The sequence below is a fragment of the Manis pentadactyla genome, chromosome Y (assembly GCF_030020395.1).
Source record: "Manis pentadactyla isolate mManPen7 chromosome Y, mManPen7.hap1, whole genome shotgun sequence".
In the NCBI taxonomy this organism is placed as follows: domain Eukaryota; kingdom Metazoa; phylum Chordata; class Mammalia; order Pholidota; family Manidae; genus Manis; species Manis pentadactyla.
Genome location: NC_080039.1, coordinates 31,673,084 through 31,692,515, shown reverse-complemented (window position 1 = coordinate 31,692,515; position 19,432 = coordinate 31,673,084). Strand labels below are relative to the sequence as shown.

Below are 19,432 nucleotides of genomic sequence, written 5' to 3'. Positions count from 1 at the left end.
TGTCAGCAAGTCACAGCCCATCTTTACCCTGGCTCCTCCTCTCAAAGGGCCCACCAAAAGACATGGCCATAAAAAAGCCTCTTAGACTCTAAGAGACACCTTCTTTATTTTGCTAGCCAGAACAGGGGTACCCCCACCCCAGGTTTAGCAAAAACCTGCTTGGATTGATGAGTTTTGCATCCCCTCTTTTCTTTTCTTCTGGTGCCAAAATGTGGGAGTGGGAGCCAAGAGCAGGAGCTCTTTTGCAGCTGAGGAAGCAGTGGGCACTGGCAGTTTGTCCTAAGCTAACACCTAGATCCTGAGAGCCTCCTGTGTCTGCCCATATCCCTTCCCAACCTCACCCAACACCACCTTGCAAACTCCAGACCAGGGACCATCTTGCCAGACCTCAATCTATACATCTACCACTGGCCATTAATCCAATCACAATTCCCAGGAGGCTAAGATTTTGGCCTCTCATCAGCTTTCTCTTGACACTAAGAGAAAAGTTGGTCCAGTACCCTTTTCCTTTCATCCTCTCCCTTCCTCTCTGTTCCCTGGTCGAGAACACCATAAGGGGACCGCTGACTAGGGGGACACTTCCTTTCAGTGTGCAGGAAAATCTCATTTAGCTCTGGGAGCCTATGGACTCCAGTTGGGAAAGTGATTGCAGGGAGGCATCTGGGCGGCTGGCTTCCAAAACCTCGGCCACCCTTTCTCACCCTCTCACAATGGGCAACTCTCCCTCAAAAACATCAAGAGACGCCCCCCTCATCTCTCTCTTATGTAATGTTTCCCAATTGGGATTAAAAGGACACATTAAAACAAAACACTTCCATGTGGCTCAATATAATGGGTCACACTGGCCAACTGAGGACAATTTCAATTTCCGAATTCTCCAAGATCTTAAAAAGACCTTAGAAACTTCTCCAGAGGACCAGCAAATGGTCAGAGGTTCCCTAAATTCAAGCCTTCTTTTCCCTCCATGAGCAATCTCCCTTTCTTCTTCCCTCTCCTCTCTTCAAATCCTTCTCACCAATCTGATGGGATCTGCAGTTTCCACTTAACTCTGACATCCCACTGAGAATGCACCTCTCTGGTCTGCAGCCTGCCAGAGCGACATAGTCTCGGACTATTGAGTTTCCTTCCTCTGCAAAGAAGTCTTTTTTTTTCACCCTTCTCAGCTCCCTGCTTGTGCCCAGGCAACAGGAAATGATCTTTCCCAACTAGTTTGGTAGTCTCCCCAGGGACCTTAACTTCCTTTTGTTCCCAGATGAGGCTCCCAGTTCTCCAGGAGGCTTGCCTGGTTAAAACACTCCCTTATGCCTTTTGCATACTCTAAGAGCTCAGGTGAGAGCCAAACAAGAAACCCTCTAAAGTTCTCCCCACCAAACAAAAATCCTCTGCCCCTCCCCTGACAACACAGCACCCTTTACCCTCTCTTCCCTCCTCTGTTGGTTAGCTTGGCCTGGCTGATGATCCTCTACCTTATCATCCTCCCCACAGCCCCAGCAAAGTCCAAATACCTCACCACCCTTGGCCTCCCCTGAACACCCTTCCCCCTCCCCTTTTCCACTGGTGTCTGCCTCTTTTAATTTAACCCCCTCTCCAGGCACACCCTTCCTCCTCAACTCCCATCCCAGCTTGAGACATGCTCTCCCATGCTCGCTTCCCACCCAATACCTCCATGAAACATAGACACTTTCATCCCCTATCCTACCCTTCTGTCAGTTAGGAGGCACTGAAAGCACTGTTTGTATTCATGTCTCCTTTTCAACTAATAATCTGGAGCATATTGAACAAAAAGATAAGCAAAGAGTTCCTCTGTGTTATTCAAATGCATGACCTCACTTGGGGGAACATTTACCTCATCCTCGCATCCACCCTCACAGATAACAAGAGGGAACACATTTGGCGTTCAGCCAAAAATCATGCTCGAGTTATACCACCAGCACCTTGCTAATCATGCAGTACCAAGCAGTCCCCAGGTCTGAGGCCCAAAACCCCAAGTGGACACACCACTGGTAGGGCAAGTCATGATCACATGATCACTTGCCTCCTGACAGGGACAGAAATAAAAAATATAAACAGGTCAACTAAGAGTGCCTCATGGAAATTTCCCAAGGTGCAAATGAAAACCCAGTCCTCTGCATGAACCATCTTTCAGAGGTGCACAAGCACTAGCCCTAACTTCACTGAAGGCCTTATTCTCCAACACTTCCACTTCATTTCCCAATCTTATCCAGATATTTGTAAAAAGCTCCAAATTTAGAATATGAACTCCCAAACACCTCAAAAGGAGCTTGTGGACCTTGCCGTTAAAGTTTTGAACAAACAAGATGAGGAACCAAAGAACTCAGAAAGAAAAAGAGGCTAAAGCCAAAAATCAGATTCTGGCCCTCCCTAGTTTGACCTTCCACTGACAAACCTGCAAAAAGCTCCACCCCACACTCACCTAGCGACAGGTTTTGCTGTGGAAATCAAGGCCACTGAACAAAAGCTTGCCCTAATCCCAGGCTTCCAACAAAGCTGTGTCTGAACTGTGGGGTCACTGGAAAATAGATTCCCCTCTAGGGAAATAAGCCCCTCCCTTGAGTTCTCTCTACCCCCAGCTGACGATATATCTGGAGAGGATCTGGCAGCCCACATGGCCTTGACGTATTGACCGATTGACATAGTCCAGATCCCAAGGCCCCCTCTACAATGACATCAGCGGATCAACGGGTAACAATGGTGGTGGCAGGAAGTCAGATTTCTGTCCTAGTCAACATGGGGACCAGCCTCTCTGTGCTTACTGAATACTAGGGACCTTCACTCCCTTCTTCCATATCAGTTGTTGGAATGAAAAACTTAATAGAAACACCAGACCAAACCCCCTCTTTATATTGTTCCTAGGGCCATATTACTCTCTTTCACTACTTTCTGGTAATCCCCCACTGTCCCATACCCCTTCTTGGAAGAGATATTCTCCACCAGTGGGGCATCCTTAAACATTCCCTCACTTCCCTCAGAATCCTCCCTCATTCTCACAGTCATACCCCATAAAGAGTCCCTCCCCTCTAAGGCAGTATAACTCATTAAATAACAAGTTGACCCTATTTTTTTGGAAACAGAAAAACCCTTCTATAGCCTCACATCACCAACCCCTCAAAATGCCCTGAAAGACTCTACTTCAGCTATTGAAATGAACCAATACTCCCTGAACCCTGACAGCCACCTTGGCCTCCAGTCAATCATCAACTGCCTTCTTAGGACCCAAATCCACATTCATACCAACTATGTTAGGCAGAAGAATAGATATTGGTATGGTGGAAAGAGAATAAGGCCATTAAAGCCCACTAGAAGGGAATCAAAAAGTTAGCCAGTGTCTACCAATACGCAAAGGGAATATTATTCAGCCATAATAAAGAATTGAAATCTTGCAATTTGAGACAATATGGATGGACCAAGATGCTGCTATGCAAAGTGAAGTCAGTCAGCAGAAAAAGAAATATTGTGTCATTTCACTTAACATGTGAAATCTAAAAACAAGCAAGCAAGTAAAACATAAAAATACTCATAAATACAAATAACATACTGGTAGTTGCCATAGGGGAGGGGATTGGTGTTGGTGGGAGGCTGGGTGAATTAGGGGAAGGGAATAAAGAGGAATAAGCTTCCTATAATGAAATTAGTAAAACAAAGGATGACAAGTACAACATAGGGAATATCGTCAATATTATTCTAATAACTTGTATGACACACTAACAATACTTACAGTGGTGAGCATTTTGTAATGTATATAACTGTTATATACCTGAAACCAATATAATATTGTATGTCAACTAGACATTTAAAAAAAAAAAGAGTTAAACAGTTAAAACTGGAGAGCCAGAAAACAGACAGAGTTAATGAGTTAATTAACTCAAAAAGCTAGGAGCAATGTGGCCATGAATAATATTGAAACAATATTGAGAAAACTGTGTGACGAATCCAAGCAGAACAATACTCGCATTATAGGGACACCAGAAGAAGAGAGAGAGAAAGGGATAGAAAGTGTCTTTGAGGAGGTAGTTGCTGAAAACTTCCCCAATCTGGGGAAGGAGATAGTCTCTCAGGCCATGGAGACCCACAGCTCCCCCTACACAAAGGACCTAAGGAAGACAACAGCAAGACACATACTAATTAAAATGGGAAAGATCCAGGATAAGGACAGACTGTTAAAAGCAGCCAGAGGCAGAAATAAGATCACATACAAAGGAAAGCCCATCAGACTAACATCAGATTTCTCAGCAGAAACCTTACAGGCCAGAAGAGAGTGGCATAATGTATTTAATGTCATGAAGCAGAAGGGCCTGGAACCAAGATTACTTTATCCAGCGAGATTGTCATTTAAATTTGAAGGAGGGATTAAACAATTTCCAGATAAGCAAAAGCTGAGAGAATTTACCTCCCACAAACCATCTCTGCAGTCTATTTTGGAGGGACTTCGTTAGATGGAAGTGTTCCTAGGGTTGAATAGCTGTCACAAGAGGTAATAAAACCAGAGTAAAGTAAGTAGAACAGCTAATCACGAGGCAAATGCAAAATTAAATTAACTATCCCCAAAGTTAATCAAGGGATAGACAAAAGTACAGAATTTGATACTTAATATATAAAGAATGAAGGAGTAAGAAAAAGGAGGAGAAATAGAAAAGAAACTTTAGGTTGTGTTTGTAACAGCATACTAAGTGACTTAAGTTAGTCTATTGGATAGGTATGAAAGTAACCTGGAACCTTTGGTAACCACGAATCAAAAGACTGAAATGGCAATAAGTATATATCTATCGATAATCACCCTAAATGTAAATGCACTGAATGCACCAATCAAAAGAAATGGAGAAACAGAATGGATGAAAAAACCAGACCCATCTATATGCTGCTTAAGAGACTCACCTCAAACTGAAAGACATGCACAGACTAAAAGTCAAGGGATGGAAAAATATACTTCATGCAAACAACAGGGAGAAAAAAGCAGGTGTTGAAGTACTAGTATCAAATAAAATAGACTTCAAAACAAAGTAACAAGAGATAAAGAAGAACACTACATAATGATATAGGGCTCAGTCCAAGAAGAGGATATAACCATTATAAATGTATACGCACCCATCACAGGAGCACCAGCATATGTGAAACTAATACTAACAGAATTAAAGGAGGAAATAGACTGCAATGCATTCATTTTAGGAGACTTCAACACACCACTCACTCCAAAGGACAGATGCACCAGAGAGAAAATAAGTAAGGACACAGAGGCACTGAACAATACACAAGAACAGATGGACCTAACACACATCTACACAACTCTACTCCCAAAAGCAGCACGATACACATTCTTCTCAAGCGCACATGGAATATTCTCCAAAATAGACCACATACTAGGTCACAAAAAGAGACTCAGTAAATTCAGAAAGATTGAAATTCTACCAACTTTTCAGACCACAAAAGTATAAAACTAGAAATAAATTGTGCCAAGAAAGCAAAAAGGTTCACAAACACATGGAAACTTAACAACACACTTCTAAATAGTCAATGGATCAACGACCAAATTAAAATGAAGATCCAGCAATACATGGAAATAAATGACAACAAGAACACAAAGTCCCAACTTCTGTGGGATGCAGTGAAAGCACTCTTAAGAGGACAGTATATAGCAATCCAGGCATATTTAAAGAAGGAAGAACAAATCCAAATGAATACTGTAATGTCACAATTATCAAAATTGGAAAAAAGACAAATGAGGCCTAACGTCAACAGAAGGAGGGACATAATAAAGATCAGAGAAGAAATAAATAAAATTGAGAAGAATAAAACAATACAAAAAAATCAATGAAGCCAAGAGATGGTTCTATGAGAAAATAAACAAAATAGATAAGCCTCTAGCCAGACTTATTGAGAGAAAAAGAGAATCAACACACATCAACAGTATCAGAAATGAGGAAGGAAACATCATGACAGACCCCAAAGAAATACAAAGGATGATTAGAACTACTATGAAAACAAAAAGGACAAAAACCACACGGACATCTCCACAGATGCTGAAAAAGCATTCGACAAAATTCAAAATTCACTCATGATAAAAACTCTCAGCAAAATGGGCATAGAGGCAAATATATCAACATAATAAAGGCCATCTATGATAAACCCACAGCTAACATCATACTGAACAGCGAGAAGCTGAAAGCTTTTCCTCTGAGATCGGGAACAAGATAGGGATGCCCACTCTCCCCACTGTTATTCAACATAGCACTGGAGGTCCTAGTCACGGCAATTAGACAAAACAAAGAAATACAAGGAATCCAGATTGGTAAAGAAGAAGTTAAACTGTCACTATTTGCAGATGACATGATATTGTAAATAAAAAATCCTAAAGGCTCCACTCCAAAACTACCAGAACTGATATGGGAATACAGCAAAGTTGCAGGATACAAAATTAACAAACAGAAATCTGTGACTTTCCTATATACTAACAATGAACCAACAGAAAGAGAAATCAGGAAAACAACTCCGTTCACAATTGCATCAAAAAGAATTAAATGCTTAAGAATAAACCTAACCAAGGAAGTGAAAGACCTATCCAATGAATACTATAAGACACTCTTAAGAGAAATCAAAGAGGAGACTAACAAATGGAAACTCATCCCATGCTCTTGGCTAGGAAGAATTAATATTGTCAAAATGGCCATCCTGCCCTAAGCAATATACAGATTTGATGCAATCCCTATCAAATTACCAACAGCATTCTTCAATGAACTGGAACAAATAGTTCAAAAATTCATATGGAAACACCAAAGACCCCAAATAGCCAAAGCAATCCTGAGAAGGAAGAATAAAGTGGGGAGATCTCACTCCCCAAGTTCAAGCTCTACTACAAAGCCACAGTAATCAAGACAATTTGGTACTGACACAAGAACAAACCCACAGACCAGTGGAACAGAACAGAGACCCCAGATATTAACCCAAACATATATGGTCTGTTAATATATGATAAAGGAGCCATGGACATACAATGGAGAAATGACAGCCTCTTCAACAGATGGTGCTGGCAAAACTGGACAGCTACATGTAGGAGAATGAAACTGGGTCACTGTCTAACCCCATATACAAAAGTAAATTCAAAATGGATCAAAGACCTGAATGCAAGCCATGAAACCATAAAACTCTTAGAAAAAAACAGGAAAAATCTCATGGACATAAACATGAGTGACTTCTTCATGAACATATCTCCCAGAGCAAGGGAAACAAAAGCAAAAATGAACAAGTGGGAGTTTATCAAGCTGAAAAGCTTCTGTACAGGAAAGGACACCATCAAGAGAACAAAAAGGCAACCTACAGTATGGGAGAATATATTCATAAATGACAGATCTGATAAAGGGCTGACATCCAAAATATATAAAGAATTCACACACCTAAGCAAACAAAAAACAAGCAATCCAATTAAAAAATGGGCAGAGGAGCTGAACAGATAATTCTCCAAATAAGAAATACAGATGGCCAACAGACATGAAAAGATGCACCATATCACTAATCATCACAGAAATGCAAATTAAAACCACAATGAGATATCACCTCACACCAGTAAGGATGGCCACCATCCAAAAGACAAACAACCACAAATGTTGGCGAAGTTGTGGAGAAAGGGGAACCCTCCTACACTGCTGGTGGGAATGTAAATTAGTTCAACCTTTGTGGAAAGCAGGATGGAGGTTTCTCATAAAGCTCAAAATAGAAATACCATTTGACCCAGGAATTCCACTTCTAGGAATTTACCCTAAGAATGCAGCAGTGCAGTTTGAAAAAGACAGATGCACCCCTATGTTTATCACAGCATTATTATTAGTTTTTTTTGTAGATAAATATTTTTTATTGAAGGGTAGTTGACACACAGTATTACATAAGTTTCAGGTGTACAACACAGTGATTCAACATTTATATACATGATAATTTTAGCTACCAGCTACCACCATACAAAGTTGTTACAATAGTTTGACTATATTCCTTATGCTATACATTACATCCCAGTTACTTATTTATTTTGCAATTGGAAGAGCGTATTTTTCTTTTTTTTGTGAGGGCATCTCTCATATTTATTGATCAAATGGTTCTTAACAACAATAAAATTCTGTGTAGGGGAGTCAATGCTCAATGCACAATCATTAATCCACCACAAGCCTAATTTTCGTCAGTCTCCAATCTTCTGAGGCATAACAAACAAGTTCTTACATGGAGAACAAATTCTTACATAGTGAGTAAGTTACATAGTGAACGGTACAAGGGCAGTCATCACAGAAACTTTCGGTTTTGCTCATGCATTATGAACTATAAACAGTTCAAATATGAATACTCATTTGATTTTTATACTTGATTTATATGTGGATACCACCTTTCTCTCTTTATTATTATTATTTTTAATAAAATGCTGAAGTGGTAGGTAGATACAAGATAAAGGTAGAAAACATAGTTTAGTGTTGTAAGAGAGGAAATGTAGATGATCAGGTGTGTGCCTGTAGACTATGTGTTAATCCAAGCTAGACCAGGGCAATAAAACATCCACGTATGCAGAAGATTTCTCTCAGAACGGGGGGGTGAGGTTCTAAGCCTCACCTCTGTTGATCCCCAATTTCTCACCTGATGACCCCCCTGCGACTGTGCCTGTCTTAGGTTGTTCCTCCCTTGAGGAATCTTACCCGTCTCTGGCTAACCAGTCATCTTCCGGGGCCATACAGGGAAATGTAAAGTTGGTAAGTGAGAGAGAAGTCATATTGTTTGAAAAGGTTAGCTTTTTACTTCTTTGCATATTTATGCCCTGTGGCTTCTATGCCCAGCATTTGTCTTGAGGTATCTTTACCACTTGGAAGAATTATGTCACAGCATTATTTACAATAGCCAAGAAATGGAAGCAACCTGAGTGTCCATCAGTAGATGAATGTATAAAGAAGATGTGGTACATATACCAAAGGAATATTATTCAGCCATAAGAAGAAAACAAATCCTACCATTTGCAACAACATGGATGGAGCTAGAGGGTATTATGCTCAGTGAAATAAGCCAGGCAGAGAAAGACAAGTACCAAATGATTTCACTCATATGTGGAGCATAAGAACAAAGAAAAACTGAAGAAACAAAATGGCAGCAGAATCACAGAACCCAAGAATGGACTAATGATTACCAAAGGGAAAGGGACTGGGGAGGAGTGGTGGGAAGGGAGGGTTAAGGGCAGGGAAAAAGAAAGGGGGCCTTACAATTAGAATGTATAATGTGGGGGAAGCATAGGGTGGGACGGGCAACACAGAGAAAACAAGTAGTGCGTGTACAGCATCTTACTACGCTGATGGACAGTGACTGTAATGGGGTTTGTGTGGGGGGACATGGTGAAGGGGGGAGTCTAGTAACCATAAAGTTCTTCATGTAATGGCACATTACTGATAATAAAAAATATATTTTAAAAAAACTACCCATGAACAAAAAACTGGGCCCATAGATTCCCTGCTGAATTTTATCAGGCATATAGAAAAGACATAATACACATTCTCCTAAAAATTTTCCAAAAACCAGAAGAGGAGTGAATACTTCCAAATGCATTCTATGAATCCAGCATCACTCTAATAGCAAAACCAGTCAAAAACCCCATCAAAAAGAAAATTACAGTCCACTATCACTGATGAAAATAGACACAAAAATACTCAATAAAATATTAGCAAATAGAATTCAAAAGTGCATCAAGAGGATAGTACATGATGGTCAAGCGGTATTCATGTCTGGGATGCAAGGATGGTACATTATTCAAATATCCATCAACATCATCCACCACATTAACAAAAAGGAGAAAAACCACATGATGATCTCCACAGATGATAAAAAAGCATTTACAAAATTTAACATCCATTCACGATAAAAACTCTCAACAAAATGGGTATACAGGACAAGTACTTCAACATAATAATGGCTATCTATGATAAACCCACAGCCAACATTATACTTAAAAGCAAGAAGCTGAGAGCATTTCCTCTAACATCAGGAGCAAGATAGGGATGCCCACTGTCCACACTGTTATTCAATATAGGACTGAAGGACCTAGACGCAGAAATCAGACAAAACAAAGAAATACAAGGCATCCAGATTGGTAAAGAAGAAGTGAAACTGTCACTATTTGCAGATGACATGATACTGTACATAAAAAAACCCTAAAGACTCCTCTCCACAACTATGAGAACTAATATTGGAATTCAGCAAAGTTGCAGGATACAAAATTAACACTCAGAAATCTGTGGCTTTCCTATACACTAATGATGAACTAACATAAAGAGAAATCAGGAAAACAATTCCATTCACAATTGCATCAAAAAGAATAAAATACCTAGGAATAAACCAAATCAAGGAAGTGAAAGACCTATACCCTAAAAACTACAGGACACTCTTAAGAGAAATTAAAGAGGATACTAAGATGGCAACTCATGGAATGCTCATGGCTAGGAAGAATTAATATAGTCAAAATGGCATTCCAACCTAAAGTAATATAAAGAGTCAATGCAATTCCTATCAAAATACCCACAGCATTTTTTAACAAACTGGAACAAAGTTTTAAAATTCAAATGGAACCACAAAAGACCCAGCATAGTCAAAGCAATCCTGAGAAGGAAGAAAAAAGTGGGAAGGATCTCGCTTCCCAACTTCAAGCTCTACTACAAAGCCACAGTAATCAAGACAATTTGGTACTGACACAAGAACAGAGCCACAGACCAGTGTAACAGAAAAGAGACTCCAAACATTAACCCAAACATATATTGTCAACTATAATATTCGATAAAGGGGCCATGGACATACAATGGGGAAATGACAGTCTCTTCAACAGATGGTGCTGGCAAAACTGGACAGCTACATGTAAGACAATGAAACTGGATCACTGTCTAACCCCATACACAAAAGTAGACTCGAAATGGATCAAAGACCTGAAAGTAAGTCATGAAACCATAAAACTCTTAGAAAAAAACATAGGCAAATACTCCCTTGGACATAAACATGAACAACTTCGTGATGAACATACCTCCCAGGCAAGGGAAACAAAAGCAGAAATGAACAAGTGGGACTATATCAAGCTGAAAACTTTCTGTACAGCAAAGGACACCATCAATAGAACAAAAATATATCATACAATATGGAAGAAAATATTAATAAATGACAGATGCGATGAAGCATTGACATCCAGAATATACAAAGAGCTCACGCACCTCAACAAACAAAAAGCAAATGATCCAATTAAAAAATGGGCAGAGGATCTGGACACTTCTTCAAATGGAAATTCAGATGGCCAACAGACACATGAAAAGATACACCTCATCACTAGTCATTAGAAAAATGGATATTAAAACCACAAGGAAGTATCACCTCACACCAGTAAGGATGGCCACCAACCAAAAGACAAACAACAACAAATGCTGGCCAGGATGTAGAAAAAGAGGAACCCTCCTACACTGCTGGTGGGGATGTAAATTAGTTCAACCATTGTGGAAAGTAGTAGGGAGGTTCTTCAAAAAACTCAAAATACAAATACCATTTGACCCAGGAATTCCACTTCTAGGAATTTACCCTAAGAATGCCGCAGCCCATTTTGAAAAAGACAGATGCACCCCTATGTTTATCGCAGCACTATTTACAATAGCCAAGATATGGAAGCAACCTAAATGTCCATCAGTAGATGAATGGATAAAGAAGATGTGGTACATATACACAATGGAATATTACTTAGCCATAGGAAGAAAAAAAATCCTACCATTTGTAGCATGGATGGAGCTAGAAAGTATTTTGCTCAGTGAAATAAGCCAGGCAGAGAAACAGAAGTATTGAATGATTTTACTCATATGTGGAGTATAAGAACAAAACAAAAACAGAAGGAACAAAACAGCAGCAGACACACAGAACCCAAGAATGGACTAACAATTACCAAAGGGAAAGAGACTGGTGTGGTGTAAAAGGGGCATTATTCTTAGTACACATAATGTGGGGGTGGGGGTGGGGGAGTGCTGTAGAACACGAAGAAGACAAGTAGTGATTCTATAGCATCTTCCTACGGTGATGGACAGTGAGTGTAATGGGGTATGTCAGGAGGACATGGTGATGGGCGGAGTATAGTAAACCATGTTACTCATGTAACTGTAGACTAATGATACAAAAATTAATGAATAAAAAATAAAAAAAAGCTTAGAGGTTTGACTTTGTCTAATATTTGATGAAGGTTTTGTGAATGACCTAGCATGGTTCTCAGGAATGAGTGAACTAAATAGGTGTATTAAGTAAACTTCATTATAATAACTGTGTGGATAGTAATATAATAACTGTGTGGATACCTAAAAACAGCTTGAGAATCTTGGTGGTAACTTGAAACCTTGAAATTCTGCTAAGGAATGAGTCAAATTAATGAATTAAGTCATTTCCAAATATGATAAAATAACGAAACATTAATTACTGAATCCACTTTTGGCTTCCCTGTGGAAAGGCTAAAAACAGATTTGGGTTTATTAGTAAACCTATTTTGTGCTTATTCACAGATTGTGCTGGAAAGAATGTTTCTAGAAATTATGAAATATGCTCATAAATTTGCCAATCTAAAGAATGCTAGTGTAACAGTTTACAACAGCTTACTGCTGCAAAACTAAATTTAAGTGTTTACTAAAAATTAAACTTCCTAATATTTTTCTTTTCTTAGGTTTCTCTATTTCAATAATCGTTTTTTTGCTTCCATTAATATACAGTTACATGAACATTGTGGTTACTAGATTCCCCCATTATCAAGTTTCCACCACAAACCCCATTACAGTAGTGTCCAACAGCATAGTAAGATGCTATCGTCACTACTTGCCTTCTCTTCGCTTTACTGACTTCCCTGTGCCCCTGCTGCATTGTGTGCTAATTGTAATGCCCCTTATTCACCTTTTACCTCCCTTCCAAATCACCCTCCCCAGTCCCTTTCCCTTTGGTAACTGTTAGACCATTGTTGGGTTCTGTGAGTCTGCTGTTTTGTTCCTTCAGGTTTTGCATTATTCTTATGCTCCACAGATGAGTGAAATCATTTGATACTTGTGTTTCTCTGCCTGACTTATTCCACCAAGCATAATACCCTCTAGTTCCATCCATATTTTTGAAAATCATAAGATTTGTTTCTTATGGCTGAATAAGTATACCATTGTGTATGTGTACCACCTCTTTATCTATTCATCTACTGTTGGACACTTAGCTTGCTTTCATTTCTTGGGTATTGTAAATAGTGTTGCAATAAACATAGGGGTGCATATGTCTTCTTCAAACTGGGCTGCTACATTCTTAGGGTAAATTCCTAGAAGTGGAATTCCTGGGTCAAATGGTATTCCTACTTTTAGTTTTTTGAGCAACCTCCACACTGCTTTCCACAATGCTTTAACTAATTTAAATTCCCATCAGCAGTGTAGGATCCACATCCTCACCAGTATTTATTGTTCCTAGTCTTTTCTATGTTGGCCATCCCAGTTGGTGTGAAGTGATATCTCAGTGCGGTTTTAATTCACATTTCCATGATAATTAGTGATGTGGAGCATCTTTTCATGTGCCTCTTTGTCATCTGGATTTCTTCCTTGGAGAAATGTCCCTTCATAACTTCTGCCTATTTTTTAATAGCATTATTTGCTTTTTGGCTGTTGAGGCATATTAGTTAACTCCTTGTCAGATATGTCATTTACAAATATATTCTCCCATACTGTAGGATGCTTTTTTGTTTACCTAATTGTCTCCTTTGCTGTACAGAAGCTTTTTAGCTTGATGTAGTCCCATTTTCTCATTTTTGCTTTTGTTTCCCTTACCTGGGGATATACATTCATGAAAAAGTTTCTCATGTTTATATTCAAGAGATTTTTGCCTATGTTGTTTTCTATTAGTTCTCTGGCTTCATGACTTACATTCAGTTCTGTGATCTATTTTGAGTTTACTTTTTTGTATGTAGTTAGACAATAATCCAGTTTCATTCTCTTGCATGTAACTGTCCAGTTTTGCCAACACCATCTTTTAAAGAGGCTGTCAGTTCCCCACTTCATATGCATGGCTCCTTTATTGTATATTAATTGAGTATACATGCTTTGGTTTATATTTTGGCTCTCTATTCTGTTCCATTAGTCAATGGGTCCGTTCTTGTGCCAGTCAAATTATCTTGATTACTGTGGCTCTGTTAGAGCCTGAAGGGGATTGCTTTGGCTATTCGTGGTCTTTTGTGGTTCCATATGAATTTTAGACTATTTACTCTAGTTTGTTGAAGAATGCTGTTGGTATTTTGATAGGGATTGCATTGAATCTGTAGCCTAATGTTTTAAGATTATAATTAAGACTGTTTGAAATAATAAAGAAAACACGTCTGCATGACAGAAAAGATATTTTGATAAAAGAAGGTATAAGGAATGAAAATTCATTTTATTGAGGGTAAAGGAAAGTTACTGTTTAAAGAGGGAAAATTGAAACTAAAAGGAAAGTTCTAGAATGCGGAAGAGTTTGATATGGTCATGCTATATGACATTAAAGCAAATGAGTCTTCATATGAAGTGCACAGGAAAATTAGAATTTTGTTCTGTTCATTAAAAGGACAAAATATTCTTGAACAATTTAGTTTGCTTTTAATATTGAAAATTTTTGAAGGGTTTTTCTACTTTTTGTATGTAACTCTGCAGAGAGAAAATGCTGAGGCAAATATCTCTAAAACCAAAATAAGTCAAAGGGAGAAATAACCTGTTTATTGCTTACAAACGAGTCTGGGGCCACCTCTTTCCTGCTCCAGCAGAAGCAACCAAGTACTCCCCTCAATTTCTCAGCTTCAGATAGGCCCTCTGTCTCCCAGGTAATTACCCATTGATCTGGAAATGAACTGCTTCTTTCCTCAACAAAAAGCAGTCACAGAAGAGTGACTGACACCAACTTTTCCTTGAAAGATTTCAAGGGTCCACATTCCTTGAGGGGAGAATGAGTGTGGCAGAGACATGGGACAAGCATCATGGTTAATTTTCCCTGCCTATGATGAAAAGCGCTAAGATATAAACAGTATAGTAAGAACAGGAGGAACTCCATGTTAAGGCTAAGTAAGATTCCATTTTAAAAAGCAGAGTTGAGAAGAAAGATTCCTAGCATATTCTCTGGTAATTGGACAAAGCCCCTCAGCCTATCTTAAGGAATGGCAGGTAGTTTTAACTGATATGTCCCTGTTAGGCAGGGAAATAGACATGAGCGTGGTGGTGGAAAGAGAATAATAATGCTAGGAAAGCCCACGAAAAGAGACCAAGAGTTACTGAGTTAACCTGTTAAAGCAAAAAAAAAAAAGTCAGGACTGAAATGTACAGATACATTTCACAGATAAAGGAGGGCACCTCAGCATAACCCATGCCTTTGTGTCAATTAGAACTTGCCATTTTTAAGATTCACTTCAGCCTGCTAAAAGTCCCAACTTATTTCTTTAACTTTACCTATATGCTGCTTTTTCCTCCTCCAGCTCCTAATCAAGTAATGTACAACCTGGGCAATTAATATGGTAATAAGCAAGTACAGCCATCAACAACAGTAAAAGCAAGAAGGATTCCATCTTAAAGATAAGATTGCATTTCAAAATCCAATTACATCAAGATGGTGGCGTGAGTAGAGCAGCGGAAATCTCCTCCCAAAACAACATATATCTATGAAAATATAACAAAGACAACCCTTCCTAGAATAAAGAACAGAGGACACAGGACAACATCCAGACCACATCCGCACCTGAGAGAACCCAGCGCCTCGCGAAGGGGGTGAGATACAAGCCCCGGCCCCGCGGGAGCCGAGCGCCCCTCCCCCCAGCTCCCGGCGGGAGAAGAGCAGGCAGAGCGGGAGGGAGACGGAGCCCAGGGCTGCCGAACACCCAGCCCCAGCCATCCGGGCCAGAGCGCAGACACAGTACGAGCACGGGGGGCCCTGGATACTAGGGAAACAGGGCAGCAAGAACAGTGAGCGGGCACCAGAGGCTGGGTGTCGGAGGACATAAGAAAAGAGCGCGGCCATTTTTTTTTTTTTTTTTTTTTTGCTTTTTTGCTGTTTTGTTTTGGAGAGCGCTTTTTGGAAGTCTTAAAGGGATAGGGACCCCAATACGAGGGAAACAGGGCAGCAGGACCGGTGAGCAGAGGCCTGAGGCAGGCACTGGAGAATAAAGATAAACGAGGGACCACATTTCTTTTATAATTAAAAACAATTTTTTTTAATTAAAAAAATTCTTTTTTTTTTTTTGTGATCGTTGTTTTGTTTTGGCGGGTGCTTTTTGGAAGTCTTAAAGGGGCAGGGCGGGTCACTTAATCCAGAGGTAGGGAATCCGGGACCTCTGGGCACCCTAACCCCTGGGCTGCAGGGAGCAGGGAGGCCCCTTACCGAGATAAATAGCCTCCCAGCAGCTCCTGCTCCAACGCGACTCCACCATTTTGGAGCAGCTGCCCGAGCCAGGCCACGCCCACAGCAACAGCGGAGATTAACTCCATAGCAGCCGGGCAGGAAGCAGAAACCCTGTCTGCGCGCAGCTGCGCAGCACAAGCCACTAGAGGCCGCTGTTCTCCCAGGAGAGGAGGGCCACAAACCAACAAGAAGGGACGTTCTTCCAGCCCTCACTCGTCCCAGTTCTGCAGACTATTCCTATCACCATGAAAAGGCAAAGCTACAGGCAGACAAAGATCACAGAGACAACACCAGAGAAGGAGACAGACCTAGCCAGTCTTCCTGACAAAGAATTCAAACTAAGAATCATAAACATGCCGACAGAATGTAGAGAAATACGCAAGAAAATGGGATGAAGTCCGGAAGGAGATCACAGATGCCAGAAAGGAGATCGCAGAAATGAAACAAACTCTGGAAGGGTTTATAAGCAGAATCGATAGAATGCAAGAGGCCATTGATGGAATTGAAATCAGAGAACAGGAACGCATGGAAGCTGACATAGAGAGACAAAAGGATCTCCAGGAATGAAACAATATTAAGAGAACTGTGTGACCAATCCAAAAGGAACAATATCCGTATTATAGGGGTCCCAGAAGAAGAAGAGAGAGGAAAAGAGATGGAAAGTATCTTAGAAGAAATAATTGCTGAAAACTTCCCCACACTGGGGGTGGAAGTAATCAAACAGACCACGGAAATACACAGAACCCCAACAGAAAGGATCCAAGGAGGACAACACCAAGACACATAATAATTAAAATGGCAAAGATCAAGGACAAGGAAAGAGTGTTAAAGGCAGCTAGAGAGAAAAAGGTCATCTATAAAGGGAAACCCATCAGGCTAACATCAGATTTCTCAACAAAAACCCTAAAGGCCAGAAGAAAATGGCATGATATATTTAATACAATGAAACAGAAGGGCTTTGAACCAAGGATACTGTATCCAGCACGACTATCACTCAAATATGATGGTGGGAGTAAACAATTCCCAGACAAACAAAAGCTGAGGGAATTTGCTTCCCACAAACCACCTCTACAGAACATCTTACAGGGACTGCTCTAGATGGGAGCACTCCTAGAAAGAGCACAGCACAAAACACCCAACATATGAAGAATCGAGGAGGAGGAACAAGAAGGGAGAGAAGAAAAGAATCTCCAGACAGTGTATATAACAGCTCAATAAGCTAGCTAAGTCAGGCAGTAAGATACTAAAGAGGCTAACCTTGAACCTTTGGTAACCATGAATTTGAAGCCTGCAACGGCAATAAGTACATATCTTTCAATAGTCACCCTAAATGTTAATGGGTTGAATGCACCAATCAAAAGACACAGAGTAACAGAATGGATAAAAAAGCAAGACCCATCTATATGCTGTTTACAAGAAACTCACCTCAAACCCAAAGACATGTACAGACTAAAAGTCAAGGGATGGAAAAACATATTTCAAGCAAACAACAGTGAGAAGAAAGCAGGGGTTGCAGTACTAATATCAGACAAAATAGACTTCAAAACAAAGAAAGTAGCAAGAGATAAAGAAGGACACTACATAATGATAAAGGGCTCAGTCAAACAAGAGGATATAACCATTCTAAATATATACACACCCAACACAGGAGCACCAGCATATGTGAAACAAATACTAACAGAACTAAAGGGGGATATACACTGCAATGCATTCATTCTAGGAGACTTCAACACACCACTCACCCCAAAGGATAGATCCACTGGGCAGAAAATAAGTAAGGACACGGAAGCACTGAACAACACAGTAGAGCAGATGGACCTAATAGCCATCTATAGAACTCTACATCGAAAAGCAACAGGATATACATTCTTCTCAAGTGCACATGGAACATTCTCCAGAATAGACCACAAACAAGGCCACAAAAAGAGCCTCAGAAAATTCCAAAAGATTGAAATCCAACCAACCAACTTTTCAGACCACAAAGGCATAAAACTAGAAATAAACTGTACAAAGAAAGCAAAGAGGCTCGCAAACACATGGAGGCTTAACAACACGCTCCTAAATAATCAATGGATCAATGACCAAATCAAAATGGAGATCCAGCAATATATGGAAACAAATAACAACAACAACACTAAGCCCCAACTTCTATGGGACGCAGCAAAAGCAGTCTTAAGAGGTAAGTATATAGTAATCCAAGCATATTTAAAAAAGGAAGAGCAATCCCAAATGAATGGTCTAATGCCACAATTATCGAAATTGGAAAAAGAAGAACAGATGAGGCCTAAGGTCAGCAGAAGGAGGGACATAATAAAGATCAGAGAAGAAATAAATAAAATTGAGAAGAATAAAACAATAGCAAAAATCAATGAAACCAAGAGCTGGTTCTTCGAGAAAATAAACAAAATAGATAAGCCTCTAGCCAGACTTATTAAGAAGAAAAGAGAGTCAACACAAATCAACAGTATCAGAAACGAGAAAGGAAAAATCACGACGGACCCCACGGAAATGCAAAGAATTATTGGAGAATACTATGAAAACCTATATGCTACCAAGCTGGGAAACCTAGGAGACATGGACAACTTCCTAGAAAAATATAACCTTCCAAGATTGACCCAGGAAGAAACAGAAAATCTTAACAGAAAAATTAAAAGCAACAAAATTGAAGAGGTAATCAGAAAACTACTGAAGAACAAAACCCCCGGGCCAGATGGATTTACCTCGGAATTTTATCAGACATACAGGGAAGACATAATACCCATTCTCCTTAAAGTTTTCCAAAAAATAGAGGAGGAGGGGATACTCCCAAACTCATTCTATGAAGCTAACATCACCCTAATACCAAAACCAGGCAAAGACCCCACCAAAAAAGAAAACTACAGACCAATATCCCTGATGAACGTAGATGCAAAAATACTCAACAAAATATTAGCAAACCAAATTCAAAAATACATCAAAAGGATCATACACCATGACCAAGTGGGATTCATCCCAGGGATGCAAGGATGGTACAATATTC

General features: G+C 39.8%; 1 protein-coding gene across 8 annotated transcripts in view; it reads right to left on the bottom strand.

Annotated features, from left to right (window-relative positions):
• The window catches only part of LOC130682144 (lysine-specific demethylase 6A-like), a 238,338-nt gene that overhangs the window by 15,166 nt on the left and 203,740 nt on the right, over nt 1-19,432 (bottom strand). Inside the window, exon 28 of one of the 8 annotated variants that reach the window (XM_057496295.1) lies at nt 1,935-2,021. The exons of the other annotated variants lie outside the window; for them this stretch is intronic. Within the exon in view, the coding sequence (XP_057352278.1) occupies nt 1,943-2,021 (79 nt within the window). The 3' untranslated portion in view covers nt 1,935-1,942. The remainder of the gene's footprint in view (nt 1-1,934; nt 2,022-19,432) is intronic. 8 annotated transcript variants of the gene reach the window in all.